Source organism: Prionailurus bengalensis, chromosome D1, assembly GCF_016509475.1.
Source record: "Prionailurus bengalensis isolate Pbe53 chromosome D1, Fcat_Pben_1.1_paternal_pri, whole genome shotgun sequence".
Taxonomy (NCBI): domain Eukaryota; kingdom Metazoa; phylum Chordata; class Mammalia; order Carnivora; family Felidae; genus Prionailurus; species Prionailurus bengalensis.
Window position 1 is genome coordinate 74,926,832 of NC_057346.1, and position 19,352 is coordinate 74,946,183.

Here is a 19,352-nt window from a genome sequence, read left to right on the forward strand (position 1 = left end):
CTAGTGCCCTCTATGTGACCGGCACCAGGAATTTGATGAAAAACAAAGAATTCCTGGCTTCAAGTTGCTTATGGTCTAGTGGGAGAGAAAAGCAAGAATAATAGAGTGATAAGTACTATGACAGGAGAAGTACAGCGCGCCATATATGTGTATGTGTGTGTGTCCAACTGAACCACCCAGGTGCCACAAGAAATGAACTTTTTAAGCACAGAATGTTAAGTGGCTGGGAGAAGTATGCTGGACTCTGACCAAGGGCCTTAGAAATCTTTACCAGAGTTGCTGAGTATATACCTACAAGTATCAGTGTTCATAGTCTTCCTGTTAGAATGAACTATAGATATCACAGGTAAATTTCTTCTTAAGTATAATGAAGCTAGGATGGTGATGTTCAATGCTATTTCAGAAAGGGAAATGTACCTCGCAAAATGTCTCAGTTGCTGGATTCCATAAGACATTTTTTCTTCCTGGGCAAAACACAGTTTTGTTTTGTTTTGTTTTAAATTTTGTTTTTAACGTTTATTTATTTTTGAGACAGAGAGAGACAGAGCATGAACGGGGGAGGGTCAGAGAGAGGGAGACACAGAATCTGAAACAGGCTCCAGGCTCTGAGCTGTCAGCACAGAGCCCGACGCGGGGCTCGAACTCACGGACCGCAAGATCAAGGACCTGAGCCGAAGTCGGCCGCTTAACCGACTGAGCCACCCAGGCGCCCTTGTTTTGTTTTTTTAAGTTTATTTACTTATTTTGAGAAAGAGAGAAAGAGAGAGCACGTGTGCATGCATACACATGAGAGTCGGGGAGGGAGAAAGGAAAGAGGAGAGAGAGATCCCAAGCAGGCTCTGAACTGTCAGCACAGAGCCTGATGTGGGGTTCAAACTCACGAACTGTGAGACCGTGACCTGAGCCAAAATCAAGAGTCAGACACTTAACTGATTCAGCCACCCAGGCACCCTGAGCACAGCTGATCTTTAAGAACATGAAAACATGAGGCTTTTATTAAGTGTCAGCAACACACATAGTCAATTACTGACCCCCATGCTAGTTTCTCTTGTACACATAAACCATCACCTCATGGTTAAAAGCAATTCCGCATAATCATAAGCAATTTTCCTTTTCTAAGTTCTGAAAAGCTTACTAATTCCTTCAAATTTTGATTCTTAGAAACAACAAATGTTATTTGAATCCAAGAGTGTCATGGAAGAAGATAATGAGGTAAAGTAAATTCGCAGCCAGAATAAAATGGAATACAAATACACATAATGTACGGAGTTATTAGAGGGATTAAAGAAGAATGAATACAAAGTGCTTAGCTGTACAGTTAAGAGTATACAGTTATAGTTAACAACTCTGTAAATGTTGACTATCACTGTTAGTTGTCCAAAAAACGAGTTTTGGCCATAACATGTTTTAATGTGACTCATACCTAGCTCAAAGTCATCCTAAAACAGGAGATCAAAAATGTTCTCAGTAATAATAACAGAAGTATACAATTTCTGAACTAGAAGATAATATTTAAGTATATATCCAAATTTCTGGGTTATTCTTTGGTGTGTGTGGGTGAATTTAGACCTTCATCTCTTTACAGTCATAGCTAATAATTGATATTGTTTAAATGTAAACAAAGTATTAAAACTGGAATCAATGGACAATAAATTGGTCTCTTCTAGTAATTTATTTACATCAGCTCTAGATTTTTAATGTGATACAGTGAGTGCAAAACTGAACTGCAATAATAATCTCTTTAGTGTGGTCTCTTTCTGGAATGCTGCATTTCCAATGTCAATATAAATAAAACTGGAAGAAACTTAGGAAATTAGAACACTACCTAAACTTCTGAAAAGGTTATCTTAAGTGGTCACTAGCTATGTTATTTGAGCAAATATACATGAATGACAAACTAGGAAGTATTTGCTATTTGAAACTTAAATGAGCAAGAGTGTCTAATCTCAGGTACTAGAGTCAACTGAATTTATTAAGATGAAAACAAATTTCTGGCACAAAAGAATCACACTACAACTTTCAGTAAAAGAACTACTAATATCTAAAACCGAACTTAATCTGCAAAGGCAGGGAAGGAAAAGAAAATGGGTTCAGAAATTCTTTCTGTTAGAATCCCATTAGGCTAGTGCATTAAGATGGTCCTCAAGACAGAATGGACTAAAAAGAGGATAATTCCCAGTATGAGAAGAATGAAAGTTCACACAATCTAACTTAAGTTTGCTTAATTATAACCTTAAAATTTGTTAAAAAAAAAAAAATCACAGCTCAAAACACAATGAAATCAATACTAAAAGTCAAAACAAATAAGTACAACCAACTCTCAATTATTCTAGGGTGATTTGAAAGTATTAATAAGAATTACTTAAAAAAAAGATATAATAGAGATATAGTCCACTAATTAGGGGAGAGTACTAATCTCATGCTCCCACTTTCTCCACACCAGGTAAAATCAAGAATTGGCTGTACTAAAGAGAAGAAGGCTGAGAGCTAGCTGTCCAGTTGTGTAATAGCCAGAATAGCAGAATGTGGATCATTTAGTTAATTCTGTAATTGATTCTTATCTACAACACTGATTCTACAGTCGCAGAGGAAAGGTCAGACTCCCTTGGAACTTGTATCTGTTTCCAAACCGATCCTATAAGGCTATTCCATGGCATGCATAATTAACAATTCTAGCTCTATTCCAGCATTCTTTCTCCTCCATTCTGGAATCCAGCACACCCATAGTTAGATTTCTACCCACAAACGAAAGCCCAAATGCCAGTCTTTGGTGGCAATCTGTACATGCAGATGTGCGGCCTCAGAATACCTCCAAAAAATCCACTAAATGGGTAAGCTAAAAAGTGAAGTCATTAAAAAAATTTTTTTTTACAAAGTTTTCTGTTTTGTTTTTACAAATTTAAAAATCAAATCTTAATTCTACTTACTATTTGGTGGCCCTGTTGCCTGGTATGATGGATAAGATGCCGAAATAGTAGGACGAGAGAAGACTGGAGGTTCATCTCCAAACACCACAATCATGACCTGAATAAGCCCCAACAAGTCTGACTGTGGCTAAAAACAGAAAACAAATTTAAGTCAGCTACAGACTTACTTTTTGGCAAAAAGGAGAAGAATGGCCATTTCTTACTTGTTTTCAACTGAGCTTGGTAACTTTTTTTGTAGGACCCCAAACATGAAAATTCTACTGAATTAACTTAATAAAGCTAGGTGATTTTCACTTATCACTTATGTGTAGCAAAGCTGTTCCTTCATGTATATAAAAATGACACTAGCCAAAGCAGTATAATGCAAAATTCAGACAGTAGTGTTCATTTGACTCTGTACAGCTAACTAAAACTTATTATATTTCCTATGGACAAATTAAGTTTTCTGGTACCAATTCAGGATGAATGTAAACGCTAGTCACAAATAATATTTAAGGCCTTTAAAAGATAACAATGCTACCTTGGAAACATGTTCCGAGACTAATTTTCATTAGACAGTATTATGAACTCTAAAATTATAGGTATGCTCTGCCTTAAAATCACTAGATCACTGTACAAAAGATACAAATTGTTACAGAATCTTTCCTTCCAAAAATGCTTGTTTTTCCAAAAGGTTGCTAAATTTTTCTCTCAAGTATCTATCGACCACTATTAGAAGATAAACTAGGCTAGGCAAAGTTGTTCAGGGCAGCTTATTTGATGGTTCCATTTTCACCCCTTGTTATATTTTGCATACATCTCATCTCATATACTTCATTCACTAGTTCATCAGGTTCGGAAGGATTACTTAATCGTCTCGATCAGCTAATCGTCATCTTCACACCTTCTCTTCTCCTAATAGAAGTGTTCACTAACAATTTTTAACTTTCCAAAGCACCAAACTCATCTCTTGCGTTTGATTTTCCCCTAACTTACAGACAATGACAATAACACTACGGAAAGCTTCTTGTGAAAACTTGCCAACTCCCACTATTCCCATACCTTTTGTCTGTAAATGTAAAAGCTGAGACTGGGGGTAAGCATGTGCAGTATGTGTAGCACGGAGGGGCATGGGCTAGGATCGTACCTGGCTGAGGCAGCGTGGCTACAGAGGACACTTTTTTTCTCCTGTTAATTATTTGGTTCAACAAAACTCCCAGCCTAAATCATAACTTCATACGTTTTAAAAATTGAGATATAATTTGCATACCATAAAATTTACCTTCTAAAGTACACATAGTTCAGTGTTTTTTTCCATTATCACTAATTCCAGAAGATTTTCATCACCCCCAAAGAAACCCGTACCCATTAGTAGTCACTTCCCATCCCCCCCAAACCCCCACCCACAGCCCTTGGCAACCATTAATCTATTTTCTGTCAATGGATTTGCCTATTCCGCACATTTCATATAAATGCAATCACACAGTATGTGACCGTTTATATCTGACATCTTTCGCTTAGTGTAAGATTTTCAAAGTTCATCCACTTGTAGTATGAATCAGTACTTTGTTCATGTATTTTCATGACCAGTTTTGCCAGACCTAGTTTTATTTTAATTCTTTATCATACCATTAATCTCACACAAAATTCTTTGAAGGAAGAAAAATTAATCTTTAATATCAGCTTCCTGGCATAATGCAAAGCAAGAGGTCATGAATTCAAACTATTTCAGAATGACTAATTCAGAATGATACAGGATATGAAAAAAGTAGGAATACTGCAGCCTAAGGACCAACTGAAATAGACCACACCTTTAAAAAATTGCTTTCCCACTGAAACTCCTGCATGTAAAATGCCTCTCTTCTTGAAACCCCCTTTTACTTGTTTTTCCAGCAAGCAATAAAAAGGTCAGATTTTACATTCTAAGTAGTACAGGATACATATTCAGGATTAGGATCAATAAGCAATTTCAATAGGAAGACCAAGCTGAATGACAGCAGCCCCACTTTATGTTCTGTCATGCTAGATTATTGCAGCAGCCTCCCAAGCGGCCTCCAGTTTTACTTACTTAGCACTGGGAATTTTCTATGAAAGTTCAAGCTCCTTCTTCCATAATAGAGAGCTGTTGCTGAGAATCAACTGTTTGGGCAGGGACCATATACTCCAGCCCTTCTTGCAAGTGGGTTTTATCAATGGACCATAAGCAGAAGTGACAACTTCTAAGCCAAGGTGGATAAGAAGGGAGTTGTTCCTTTACCACTCTCTCAATGCTTGTCTTCCTTAACGCAGGGGACTCCTACATCCTGGAAGATGGTGGTACCACAAACTGGGAAGAGCCTCTGTCCCTGGCACCAAGTAGAGGAAAGCTGCTTGCCATGAGGAACACTCTCAGTGGACTATACCGTGGGCAAGAAACTTCTACAGTATTAAGCCTCTTAGCAGTTTGGGATTTACATTTTAAAGCAGTTAGTGACTATTAGAGAGCAAATCAATGTATTCATCTGGTACACTTCATCAGACATTATACCTAATATTCATTGCTTCTAATACACTACTCTTGTTCAAGTCTAAAAAATGACTCCCAACTGTCTACTGAAGGACAAAGTCCTTAGCTAACAATCAGGATACTTCATGGTATAGCCCCGAATACCATAAAGTTAGCCATCGTTGTGCCTTTTCTGTGAGATTTGTGAAATCTGTCATACATACAGAATGTATGACATGTGTAACTTTAAAGAGTAATAATAAAGAAAATGCCTGGGAGCCATTATCCATGTTAAGAAATAGAAGACTGACAGTAATTTAGGAGCTCCAGTCTGCATCCCCTCTATCTACTCAAGAGGTAAACCACTTCTCTGATTTAGTGGATAATCATTCCTTTTGTTTTACTTTAAATGTACTACCTTATGAATGATTTCCTAAAGTTTAAACTGGCCTGTTTTTGAACTTCATACAAATTTAACCAAAAGCTGTGTATCTATTGAGATTTGTTGCTTTTGTTTAATGTTTGTAAGATACATTCCTCTTAAAGAGTATAGCTATATTTAACTCGTTTTCATTGGTGTATACAGTAGTAAAAATACAACTTCCTTATTCCTTTTCCTATTCTTAATGGTCAGCAAAGTTGCATCCAATCTTCGGGAATGTAGGCTATAGCGATTCTTGCTGTATTTCTTAGTACGTATGTACAGGGTTACTCTTGTGCAGCGGTTCTCAACTGGGGGTGATAGATTTGCCTCCTGGGGGATCTTCAGAAATGCCAAGAGACATTTTGGTCGTCATGACTGGGCATTATGCTATCGGCATCTCGTGGGTAAAGGCCAGAGATCCTGCATTTTACAACGGACAGGATAGCCCTTCCACAATAAAGAATTAACCAACCTATGATGTCAAAGTGCTGAGGCATATACCTACGTGTGGAACTGCTAGGTCATAGGGTGTGTGGCCACAACTTTACTAGGTAATGCCAAACTGGTTTTACCTCCCACTGGTGGCACTGAGGTATTCTCTTTCTCCATACCCTTTTAGCACTGTCAATTGGTAGTACAAATTTGATGGATATGTAGTGTTATCTCATTGTGATTTTAATTTACATATTTCCCTCACTACTAGCAGGGTTAAACATCTTTCCATGTTTACTGGAAATGAGGATTTCTCTTTTGTGAAGTACTTGTTCAACAGTTTTATTTAAGGGTCCCTGGGTGGCTCGGTTGGTTAAACTTCCGACTCTAGATTTTGGCTCAGGTCATGGTCTCACAGTTCGTGAGATTGAGCCCAACATCTGGCTCTGAGCTGACAGCTCCGAGCCTGCTTAGGATTCTCTCTCCCTCTCGCCCACTCTCTCTCTCTCTCTCTCTCAAAATAAACTTAAAAAAATATTAAGTCTTTAAAAAAAAAAAAGAGTTTTACCTATTTTTCTACTGGGTTCTTTCTTTTATGATTCCCAAGTTATTTTTACATTCTGGATGGTATTATTCTACATTATTTTGAGGGTATTAAGTATTACAGATATATTCTTCCAGTTTGTGGTTAGTTTTTTCATACTTTTCAATGTGTCTTTAATAGAAGTTCTCAATTTGTATAAGTTTAAGGTAAAACTTATTATTCTTTCCTTTCCAAAGCATTAGTAAATGCTTTGCGTCTTGTTATAAACAAAAACAAAAACAAAAACAGGGGTATCTGCGTGTCTCAGTCGCTTAAGCAACTGACTCTTGATTTTGGCTCAGGTCATGATCTCATGGTTGTGGGATGAAGCCCTGCGTCAGGCTCCAACGCTGAGCATGGATTCTCTTCCTCCCTCTCTCTCTCTCAAAATAAATAAAGTAAACTTAGGGAAAAAAAAAAAAAACTTACTGCAAGATCATGAAGGTAATCTTCTATACTGTTTTTTTTCCTTTTGCTTTTCACAATCTACCTAAAATTTTTGTGTATTCTATGAATAGGAATCCAACTGCCCCAGCTCCATTACTGAAAAGTTTGTCTTACCTCCTGTCTTAATTACTAGTTTTATAATACATTGTGACATCTGGAAGGCAAGTCCCTTCTACCTTATTCTTCTTGGAGAGTGCCTTAGCTATGCTCAATCTTTTGCATCTCAATATAAATTTTAGATTCAGCTTATCAAGTTTACAAAAGTAACAAACGAATATACAAAGAAACAAAAACTATTAGGACAAAGACCAAAGTGTAAAGAACCATGAATAAGGTTCTCTCTCCTTTAAGTCTTCTTTCTTTAAGGTCTTTCAATAAAATTAAAATTTTTTTCCATAATGGACTTGTAAATCTTTTGTAAGGTTTATTCATAAGTCATTAGCATTAAAAAATATAAAGTATTCATTTATCAGTTCATTACTTCTCTATTCTGCTGAATCCAATCTGCTACTAAATCTGTGTGTTGAGTTCTTAATTTGTATTATTCTCTTTTCCACGTCTAAGATTTCCACTTGGTTCCTTTTTAACATAATTCTCCACCTTGAACATATTAATCACAATCATTTTCGAGTCTGTGTCTGGTAACTGGAATTCCTGGGGGTTGTGGTGTCCAGTTTCTACTGTCTCTTTGTCTCTTTCCCCCTCTTTGTCCTCTTTCTTGACGTGCTTGATAATTTTAAATTGTATGCTGGACACTGAAAAATTACAGAGGCTCTATACACTATCTTTCTCTAGGAAGGGTTTACCTTATGGCAGGCAGATACTATGAGAATCACCTTAATATAATCAAGACTGAGCTGATTCAAGGCTCTTGGAGTGTGTTCCTCCAGTGACATCATCTAAGAGCCTAGGATGTTTACTTACACCCCTCCTCCTTTTTTTAAAAAAAATTTTTTTTTCAACGTTTTTTATTTATTTTTGGGACAGAGAGAGACAGAGCATGAACGGGGGAGGGGCAGAGAGAGAGAGGGAGACACAGAATCGGAAACAGGCTCCAGGCTCCGAGCCATCAGCCCAGAGCCTGACGCGGGGCTCGAACTCACGGACCGCGAGATCGTGACCTGGCTGAAGTCGGACGCTTAACCGACTGCGCCACCCAGGCGCCCCAACACCCCTCCTCCTTTTTAAAAAAAGTTTTTATTTATTTTGAGAGAGAGAGAGCGAGAGCATGCGTGCACAAGCAGGGGAGGGGCAGAGAGGGACAGAGACAGAATCCCAAGCAGGCTCCACGCTGTCAGTGCAGAGCCCAACACAGGGCTCGATCTTAGGAACCGTGAGATCATGACCTGAACCGATACCAAGGGTAGGACGCTTAAGTGACTGAGCCACCCAGGTGCCCCCCTCCTCCTTGATAAGGTTCCAAACTCCTAGTGTCTCTTCAACCTGGGACTGCAGAAAACTTGGCTAGGTTTTTCAGAGGCTTCTGCTTAGCTTTTTAACCTGCCTTTGAAGCTTGGAATTCAGCTTATCGCTTGAGGGGGCAACTCAGATTATCTGGTTTGCTTCTTTGTAGCTTCCTCTTCTCCTATTATCTTGGCTCCTAAAGTACTAGCTATGTTAGCAGACTGTCGTCTTTTGAACCCTGTGAAACTGCTAGAAACTCTGTAGGCTTCTTTCCCTCTGAGCTAAGCGCCCCCAACCCAGATTCTTAGTCTCTCACCCTCTATCAAGAATCAGTAAACACCCGAAGGGTAAGTTGGCAGAAGGTTGGTTCATCTCTTTGCAGTTCCCTTCTCTATAGGATCTTGGCCCCTCAAATCCTGATTGCCACAACAGTTCTCCAAAGCCTTCCACAGATGTCTGTACTCTGACTTTTCTAGTTGTCTTTGATGGTAACATTGGTCTGCCAGAGCTATACCAGCAGAGACAGAAACAGAAGTTTCGTACTACTATTCCTACTTGATAGGAATGCTCTGAGTAATGAGATTTGAACAGTTTCACAAATATATGCCACCTACACTACTTGTTAAAATGCATTTCCCATTATGTGAATCCCATCTATTCTTAAAGGTTCAGCTCAAGCAAATAAAATAGTGACTATGTATATTCTGTAAAGTACCAAGCTCTACACAAATATATTGCTTTTGGAGAACCTTTTCCAATCATCCAGCTCAGTGATTGGTATCTCATGTGAACTTCTCTCTCCTCTTGGGAATCCTCTTTGAGTGTTAACAGAAAGTAGATTCTAGGGAGCAAAATAGATAAAATGCAATAAATTCACAGAAGACTGTTAATACTTACGTGTTTCCATTCATGTAGATAAGGAAGATATATCTTCCCGTTTGCATCAACATGCTTTCCTGTTTTAATAGTCATTGAACTAGTAGGTTTAACAAAACAGATAGGGGGATTATATGGGTATGTGTCCAGCAGCCACAGGCATATTGGAATATTATATATATTACCTGAGAGAGAGAGAGAAACTTCAATTACTCTATTATTTTTTAATAATGGCTTAGTAGGTAAGCAAGAGAGAGCTACGACTAAGCAACACTTAGAAGGAAAATCACAACAAATATTTTATGTTTCAAAGTTCTGTTTAAGGTGTTTCTCAAATTTTCAGTTTGTAAAATACATCAGCAGGATTAAGGAGCTAACTGATCACTACTCTGCCACTGTCTGCTTGCTGCTATAAAAACATTCTTTGCAAGTTATCTTATGGATAACCTTGCAACTTTAGTCTTGTCATTTCAGTTCATAAGGTTCACTGGGAAGGGATATAAAAGGAAGACTACGGATTATGGTGTCCTATCAGAAAGTGACATAAGAAGCTACACTTGAAACTCCCTTGCCAAAAGCCAGACTATAAGACCCAAACAAACTGCCAAACAGATGTTGATCGGTGGCCACAGCTTGACCGGTCCCTATGGTATCTTCAGCGACAGTTACTCAGAATCAATGTCATCCCTGTTTCTTGCTTTAGGTAACAGAATCTCTCTCAGTTCAGGACTTAGACTCAGTGTAGTCAAACTGAACAGTGTTTCAAAGGAACAACAGTTAACATACTGAGCATAAGCCATCTCCTTTTCTTACTAAGCTCAAAGCCCAATGTCCCAAATAATCATTTGAATCACCTAACATAATTCAGATGCATTTTTCCCCTCTGGAAGCAGTTTCACTTCACATGAATATATACATATAAATTGCACTTAAATCAGACAGCTGTGGGACTTTGGATTTATTTTTTACTCAAAACTACATCTACAATGGAAAAAAAAAAAAAACTCCAATAGAATATATCCTAACATAAAACATAAGTTTATTTCAGTTACCCAGAATTCTCTGCTTTGTGACAATAAAGAATTCTACAGAATTACTTAGGCTTAGGAACTATGCCATATGAACGACAGTAAGGGAAGAGAAAAGGTAGTTTAGATTATATATTTTTCATACATGTTCTAATATATATTTATATATTATACATTCATATTCATATAATATGTATTCATATATACATGAAATATATACATATAATCTTTAATTATGCCATAGTTTCCTGCCTCCCTCTCCCCACCATACGACTATTTCTCCCACCCAAGTTTACTTCCTGAGGGCAAAGTCAATAATTTTGAATTTTACTCAGTCCTTCCTAAATTCATCATAGCTGCTTTATTCAATGCCAATGCTCAAGTGTTTTTTCTCTCTGTCTGGAACATCCATTCTGATATAAATGGTTGACTCATCCTTTTATACCAAATTCAAATTTTATTTCCTCCATGATCCTCCCACATGGTCTTATTCTCCTCTGTAATCTCATTGCACCTTTACATTTTATCATTATACAGCAGTTACAGGACACTGTAAATAACTATTCCCTCTGTTTCTCCTACTTGTGTAAGTTCTTCCCGAGAAGACACATCCTTTATTCACCTTTGTATCCACAGCCCCATCCCCTATGCCTCATGCACAACAGGTACTATATAAAATCAATGGATATATTACAGAGACACAGGTCTTAGGTAGTCACGAGGAATAATTAAGGACAGAACTGTCCAAAAACAGAACAATCGTTTATGAAACTGAATGCTCCCTTATCACTGTAAGTATTCCAGCAGAGACTGGCTAAGAGAGACTTAATTATCCATCATCAGCATTATCACCAACATTATAGCCATAAATAATAGCTACTTTTGATATCGGTTTATTACATACCAGGCTCTGTGCTAAGTCCTTCACATTATCACAATGAATTCGTTTTTTTGAGTTAGTTCTATTATCCAATTGTTACGATGTCCATTGACACATCACAAAACTGACAGGATTACAGAGACAGAAGTGAAACCTCACTCTGACCTGACTTTAAAGCCTCTACCTTAACCACTATACTATACAGCTTCCCACTGTTGGAAAAGCCTGGATGGGATGGCAGGCTGAACTACAAAGCATCTAAAATCCCTTTCTAGGGGCACCTGGCTGGCTTGGTTGGTAAAGCACGTGATTCTTCATCTCAGGGGTTGTGAATTCAAGCCCCTACATTGGGCGTAGAGGTTACTTAAGAATAAAATCTTTGTTTAAAGAAATCCTTCCTAGTTATAAGATTCTCTGATTCAACGAAACATCAAAATCTTCCAGTGCACCAAGGCATTTATTTCTTGACATATCTTTATAAAGAAGTCGGAGGGAAAAGGTGAAAGTATTAGGTGCTGCTGCCAAATGAAGTTCAATTAGAAAAAAAGTTAAAAATATCTCTACCCTCAGGGCACCTGGGTGGTTCAGGTCATGATCTCACGGTTCGTGAGTTCGAGCCCCGTGTCAGGCTCTGTGCTGACTGCTCAGAGCCTGGAGCCTGCTTCAGATTCTGTGTCTCCCCCTCTCTCTGCCTCTCCCCTGATCATGCTCTGTCTCTGTCTCTCAATAAATAAACGTTAAAAAAACTAAAAAAAAATCTGTATCATCATGAGAGTCATAGAAAGTAGGTTTAATTTACTTGTAATTCTTTGGCAACCTACTAGGTGAATCGCAATGCATCTATACTGGAAACATAAATTACTTAAGATGCTTACCTTTATAAGGCACAGGAATTGTTCCAGTGAGGTTCATTAGTTCCCTGGAACTGCCATCATTAAAAACTGAAAGGAAAAGAATAATGATTCAATCATGAGCATCTTCACAGACACTCCCATATACGTTATTCTTTCAGAAACACTGGTTAAAATTCATGATTACCCTTGAAAGGAGCGAACTTGTTAATGTCCATTAATCATCCATTTTGTCCAACAACAAAATATCCCTTGTTGATTCACTCAATGGGATCAGTTTTTAAATGAGTAAAGAAAAGATCCTTTGAATTACTTGGAAAAATGAATGTGAGTGCTACAGTCCTGGTCAACATAAGCTCTGGGTCCCCAACTAATATGATTATGAAGTTACTTAAAAAACACTATCAACTGACACCATACTAAATGTTAATCTAATATCACTCAGTTTTAGATTGCTCAGATGTTTATCCCTACTCAATGTCATTCCCAATCTGAATGTAGTATCAAAACACAGTATTAAAAAAAGTTCTCAAATATAGTCATCTTTTGATACAAACATTTCTCCTATCATGCAAGTTTTTCTTTCTGTAATTGATTATAATTAAGGCACGTAATTTATATTACATGGACTGCTATTATTTGTCATAAGGATTTGGAATTAACACCGTATCACACAGGGGAAAAGCTGTAATGTGCAGTACAAAGACACAGAACTGCAAGGCTGACCTCAGTTCTTTTACTTACTATTGACAATTACAATCTGTGCTATAATTTATCCTGATTTTGTACGTTTCTAAAAACCACCTTATTTAAATTTAGGGCTTTAACTACTTTAAAAGCATGGTGATAATAATGGTTTAGACTTGGTCCAGCCATACAAACTTATATAAAATTTACTGAGTGATGTTGGGGTCTCTGTCAGTTTAGGTAAGCATATTTACTCTTCAGCATCCGGTAAAAACCAAACACTTAAAGTTCTGGCCACAGTCACTTTTTTCCCTTATGGAAGCCATTTTTAAATTAACTCTAATTTTGGTAATATGAGGCTTTTCCCAGATCTAAGTACAACAGTACAGTATGTGGACAGGAAGGAGAATCATGCCCTCGGTTTGGGAGAGGAATTCCTGCTCATGTCTTTGCTATTCGGAAAATTAAGGACTGACTGCCTCTCTGTTAACCCTCACCTCTTGTCACCAGGCTCCTAATGTTTTCAAAGCCCTTGGAGTGAGTGGAGTTTAGAATGACAGTTTCACCTACAAAATTCAGCTCTGAGCCCTCGGTGCCAAGAGCCTCATGATGGACAGGAGGCAGCATGGGTATTCCCTTGGCCCTGGCATTTTTGGGGTTTATAAGGACACAGAGTTGGAGAGATGACATTAAGATTGGTGAAGAAAAAAAGGCCTTTTAAGAAAAAAAAAAAAAAAAGAACAACTCTAGGTATTGTCATTTCTTACTTAACTTGCAATTTTATTTCATCTCAGTAGAAAGTGGACACACGTTGTCACCTATCTACTCTATAGAATTAAGGACCATATTTAAAAAACTGTTTTCCTCATCTATAAAATGAAAGAGGTATTCCAGAATATTGTTTTACCAAATGTGTTCCTAGGAATATAAACAGATGCTCTGGGGAGGGAAAAAAAAAGGTCCATAGCTAATCAGCTTTAGGGTATACGGTATAGTTGACTCTCTTCTCTTCTCTGTTGGTGAGTATAGGCTCTCAGAAATCTTGCTGCAAAGAAACCCATTTAATTTTGTTTCGTTTATGATTGCTCAAACTGATCCCTCCCATCCCCACAAGAAACAGTCTTCATAACTGTGGATAAAATTTGGGTAGATGATAAACTAAACTATTTTTAAGATCTCCTCTAGGTCTAAATGTGCATAGTTCTGTTAGAGTATTTTTTTAAAACTTAAAATAGCTAAACAAATAAGTTATTACTAGATCGTGTCATTTCTTGTCCAACACTTGTTTAGGTGGAGGTTCAGTCCTACAAAGGAAACACCAACAAACTTAGAGGAAAATGGGAAACCTACAATTATTAAAGAAAAGAGTAAACTCAAAGGACAGCAATTGATATTTTTATTATATAAACTCACCATATGAATCCAACACAGGTTTGAGATCTTTGTATAAAGTAATAACATTGACAGTTTCGCGTACAGTTAGGTCTCTGTATTTGTACTGAAAAGCAAAATCACACAGGAATTTAGTTTAAAACCAGGGCACATTATTTTACTGCCTAATTTTCAAAATTCTATTTTCTTAATAGCACTCTTCTTAAAAGTATAATGGTTCTCACTAATCATTAACATTAATTAAAGCCTGAAAGAACCCTGATAGCTTTCTCTCCAGCAACCTATTCAAACCCTTTACTCACCTCCATTTTAGCTCTTCTTTCCAACTGGAAATACCCTCCACCAAATCAAATCTTAACCTTTTTCAACGTTTATTTATTTTTGGGACAGAGAGAGACAGAGCATGAACGGGGGAGGGGCAGAGAGAGGGAATCACAGAATCGGAAACAGGCTCCAGGCTCTGAGCCATCAGCCCAGAGCCCGATGCGGGGCTCGAACTCACGGACCGCGAGATCGTGACCTGGCTGAAGTCGGACGCTTAACCGACTGCGCCACCCAGGCGCCCCTCTTAACCTTTTTCAAACCTAGCTTTCACCTCTCTCCCCCTTCTTAATGAATCCTTTCCCCAGGGTCCTTTTAGCCCATAATGATCTCTCCCTTTCCTCCAAACTCCATCATTTATTGTCAATACCAATTATTTTGAAAAGTTTTCATTTATTGTACTGTATTTTCATACCCCCACCTTGTACTACTCCACTCCAGGAAAACAAGAACCTGGTTTACACCTTCTTGACGGATTAGGAGAACAGGAGATGGCGACCTCCATCTTCTTACAATTATCGAATCTCACCAACTAACAAGCTCCATCCTTGCACACAAAGCTTTCAATCAGCTTTTAGTACTTCTCGCTTAAAAAGAAGCAATCAGTGGGAACCTACACGGCTCAGTCGGTTAAGCGTCTGACTTCTGTTCAGATCACGAGCTCTTGGTTTGTGAGTTCGAGCCCCGTGTCGGGCTCTGTGCTGCCAGCTGAGCCTGGAGCATGCTTCAGATTCTGTGTCTCCCCCTCTCTCTGTCCCTCCCATGCTCATGCTGTCTCTCAATAATAAATACACGTTAGAAAGTAAGTAAATAAATAAATGCATGCATGCAATCAGTTACTCCAAAAAGAAAGACTCCAAGAAACAGGTCAGAGACCAAAACAAACAGAAAAGAAGGAATTAAGAAGTAACAGAAAAAAATGCAAGGAGCAGAAGAAAACTTCAAAAAGACTTAGCTTTAATACCTTCATTCATGAAATAAGAACACTCAGGGAAGAAAGGACTCTTGGACACAAAAAATGTGACAGTTGGGAAAGAAAGCAGTAGGAGGATTAGAATATATGGTCAAAGAAATCTCAGAGATTAGTGCAAAAAGACCTAGTGTAGCCAGACAATAAGGGAGAAAACACAAGAAAAATTAGGGAATCAATCCAGAAGGTCTACTGAAAGGAAACCCTTCAGCGTTTCTTGCCTTCTTTCGTCCTGAAGTACCACTTGTTCCATGCTATGGGATCAATCCTATTAGCACACAAACCTGTTCTCATTTCTACCATCTTATTTGCACAAACACGCTCCTGACCAGCCCCCTTCCTCAGCAGCTACAACCACACTTCTCACCGTTCCCCTGTATAGCAACTCTTGCGAAGAGCTCCCTCAATTTGCTGTCTGTGGTTGCTCTTTTCCTATTCTCTCTTTTTAGAACTTTTTTATGATGGAACATTTCAAACATATCCAAACGTAGGCAGAATAGTACAATGAGCGCCCTATCTCGTACACCCAGCTTCAATGACAATCAACTCACAACCAATCTTAACCTATCACCTCATTCACCTTTTCCTCCTCCTTTATCATTCTGCAGCAAACTGTAACATCATATCCTGTCACCCATAAAGAGTTGTGTATACCTTTAAACAAACTTTAAAAAACCCACAATACTCTTATTATAGTAAAATAATCCGTTTCCTTAATATTATCAAAGACGCGGTCATATTTGTTTGAATAGAGATCCAGGTAAAGTCCATACATTGCTATTTTGTTTAGATGTCTTTTAGGTGTCTTTTAATCTATAGATTCCCTCTCCCATCCTTTTGTTGATAATAGCTTTACTGAGATAATCAGTAATTCACATACCCTATAATTCACACATTTAACGTGAATTATACAAAGTTCAATGGTTTTCAGTACTGGGCTGTGCAACCACAATTTTAGAATATTTTCATCACCCCCAAAAGAAATTTGTACCCTGGGGAGTGTGGGTGGCTCAGCTGGGTAAGCGTCCAACTCCTGATTTCAGCTCAGGCCATGGTCTCAGGGTTTGTGAGTTCAGCCCTGCATCCGGGTCTCTGCTGTTGGCGCCACTTCGGAATCCTGTCTCCCTCTCTCTCTGCCCCTCCCCCACTTGCGCTCACTCTCAAAAATAAACATTAAAAAACATTTTTGGGGGCGCCTGGGTGGCGCAGTCGGTTAAGCGTCCGACTTCAGCCAGGTCACGATCTCGCGGTCCCTGAGTTCGAGCCCCGCATCAGGCTCTGGGCTGATGGCTCAGAGCCTGGAGCCTGTTTCTGATTCTTTGTCTCCCTCTCTCTCTGACCCTCCCCTGTTCATGCTCTGTCTCTCTGTGTCCCAAAAATAAATAAACGTTGAAAAAAAAAAAACATTTTTGTACCTTTAGCAATCATTCCCTCATAACTACCCCCTCCCCCTCAATTCACCTTAGACAACTGCTATTTTGTTTCTATCAATTTGCCTATTCTGGACGTTTCATGTAAATGGAATCATATAATATGTGGTCATTTATGATTAGCTTGTAATGTTTATTTATTTTTGAGAGAGAGAGAGAGAGAGCAAGCAGAGGAATGGCAGAGAGAGGGAGACAGAGGATCCGAAGCAGGCTCCCCTGTGAGCTCCGGGCCTGATGTGGCCCCAAACTCACAAACCATGAGATCATGACCTGAGCTGAAGTCAGAGGCATAACTGACTGAGCTACTCAGGTGCCCCTACTTTTATTATCCTACTCACTATTCCTACTTCTCTATGCATAGGCTGGATAGAAAAGAAGTTGATACTCAGAACTGACATTACCACTTGTAGGAGACTCAGTTTTTCAGATATTAGGCCAAGAACCAGAAGTTAGGTAGAATGTCCTCTCCCACCTCTTCTCTATGTCCTTTTTTTGTTCTTAGGGAAAAAAGGAGGAGGACGGAGGGGGAGGCAGGTGGAGATACAAAATATCTTCTAAAGATGTTCTGCCTCTGTCTTTGAAGGCAGGTCCCTCTGCAGGAAGTTTAGGAAACCTGATTCATCATGGTTTTTAAAATCCAAAACCATTATTTGAACATTCTTGTCCTTATATATTTCTAGATACAGGCTAAGGAATATAAGTGACTTTAATGACTATGCTAGCAATTTAAACATCAAAAATGACACGGAACGAATACTTGTCAGTTACATCGTATGTAAAACAATGTATTGTCTTTTAAAGTGATGTATAAATGTTTTCAACATAGACCTGGGCCATAATCTACTAGGGTTCCCCCAAATGTCCTCTGCAATTAAGGAGAACTATCAAAAGAAAATCAAGAAGCCTAGAAGATATTAGACAACCAAGAGAAATTTTATTTTGAAAACCAAAACTTTCTCTTTACAGGTTATTTGCTCTTCAATCAATGGCTATGGGGGCTGTTTTACTGGGGAGGAATAGTACATTTTTCAAAGAAATAAATTTATACATAATAGTGAGTTTTGTTAATAATGAAAACTGCTTAAACTATTTCGATTCCTACCATTCTTGCTTTGACAAAAGTCTCCAAAGCTAACCCGTTGAACTGGAGAAGAGCCAACTCTCAACCCCCTCACACACACCTTATTCCTAATTAGTAAACTGAAAGAAAAACCCCCACCTGAAGTCAGTTCACTGTTATCAGGGGCCACACTTAAAGTAATTATCAAAATAATTCATGGCTTTAAAATACAAAATGTCTATCTACTTTTTAAGAATTAAAAAAAAAATACACCGGTCTTGAACTGTGAAGATTAGAAATTAAGTTCAAAGCAAAGAAGTTCGCGTTGTAAGAAGCCTACAATTCATTAAAGGCGGTTATTCTCAGCAAATCAAAGTCTCTGAGGCGGTCATGGAATTCTATTTATTCCATCGAGGTAGTGAGGTACTGGTATTTAGGCTTCTCTGGACGTTTTTACTTATAATTGAACCGATTCAATCAACAGTTCCTGACCTCCGCGGGTCGGGTGCTGAGCTGTGTGAAAAAGACAAAACTGAAAAGGACACAATCTCTGGGGGCCGGGACGTAAGGGCGAAGACTGACGGATCCCTACACCGGGACAGAAGTGGAGTGCCTCAGACCGAGAATTAAGTCCAACCCCCTCTCTGTGTTTATAAAAACTAGGAAGAAAACTATACTGCCCCACAGACTGTTCCAAACTCTACCCGCAGAGAGGAGGGCGGGCGGCAGGTGGCAGGCGGCCTCGGTTCCGCGCCTTTGTTGACCGTCGCCGCCCCCCAACCTCCCCTGGCCACGTATCGGGGATTCCGGCACAAGGCGACAGGCATCTTGGGGCCGCAAAGGCGACAGAGGACGGCACTGGGCCTCCGGCCGGGGAAGCACTCTGGGCTGAGTCCGGCCAGGCCCCGCCGGGCGCCGAGGGGAGTGGTGGGCGCGCGCCGGGTGGCCGGCGCGCCGAGGACTCACCTTGGACACCATTTTTTTGAGCTGGCTCTCTGACACCGCCATGGCGGCCGCCTGGCGACTCCCGTCCCCGCAGGCAGAGGGTCAGCCGCTCCGGGGCCGCCCCAGGCCGCCCCACACAATCACACACCTAGTAGCCAGCCCCCCACCCCCCCGCCTCTAACAACAGGAAGTCGGCCACCAGGCCAGCTCTTCCGCTTCCCTGACGTCACT

General features: G+C 39.3%; 1 protein-coding gene across 5 annotated transcripts in view; it reads right to left on the reverse strand.

Moving 5' to 3' along the window:
- TSG101 (tumor susceptibility 101) overlaps nucleotides 1–19,352 on the reverse strand; it is a 57,173-nt gene extending 37,821 nt beyond the window's left edge. For 2 of the 5 annotated variants that reach the window (XM_043582380.1, XM_043582379.1), the window contains exons 1-6: nucleotides 19,143–19,313; nucleotides 14,417–14,501; nucleotides 12,341–12,406; nucleotides 9,579–9,742; nucleotides 2,928–3,054; nucleotides 2,810–2,836 (exon numbers count right to left, since the gene is read on the reverse strand). In XM_043582380.1, coding sequence (XP_043438315.1) covers nucleotides 2,810–2,836; nucleotides 2,928–3,054; nucleotides 9,579–9,742; nucleotides 12,341–12,406; nucleotides 14,417–14,501; nucleotides 19,143–19,184 — 511 coding nt within the window. In that variant the 5' untranslated portion in view covers nucleotides 19,185–19,313. Of the gene's footprint in view, nucleotides 1–2,809; nucleotides 2,837–2,927; nucleotides 3,055–9,578; nucleotides 9,743–12,340; nucleotides 12,407–14,416; nucleotides 14,755–14,968; nucleotides 16,881–19,142 lie in introns of those variants that run through there. The other 3 variants (XM_043582383.1, XM_043582382.1, XM_043582381.1) reach the window with 3 other exon arrangements.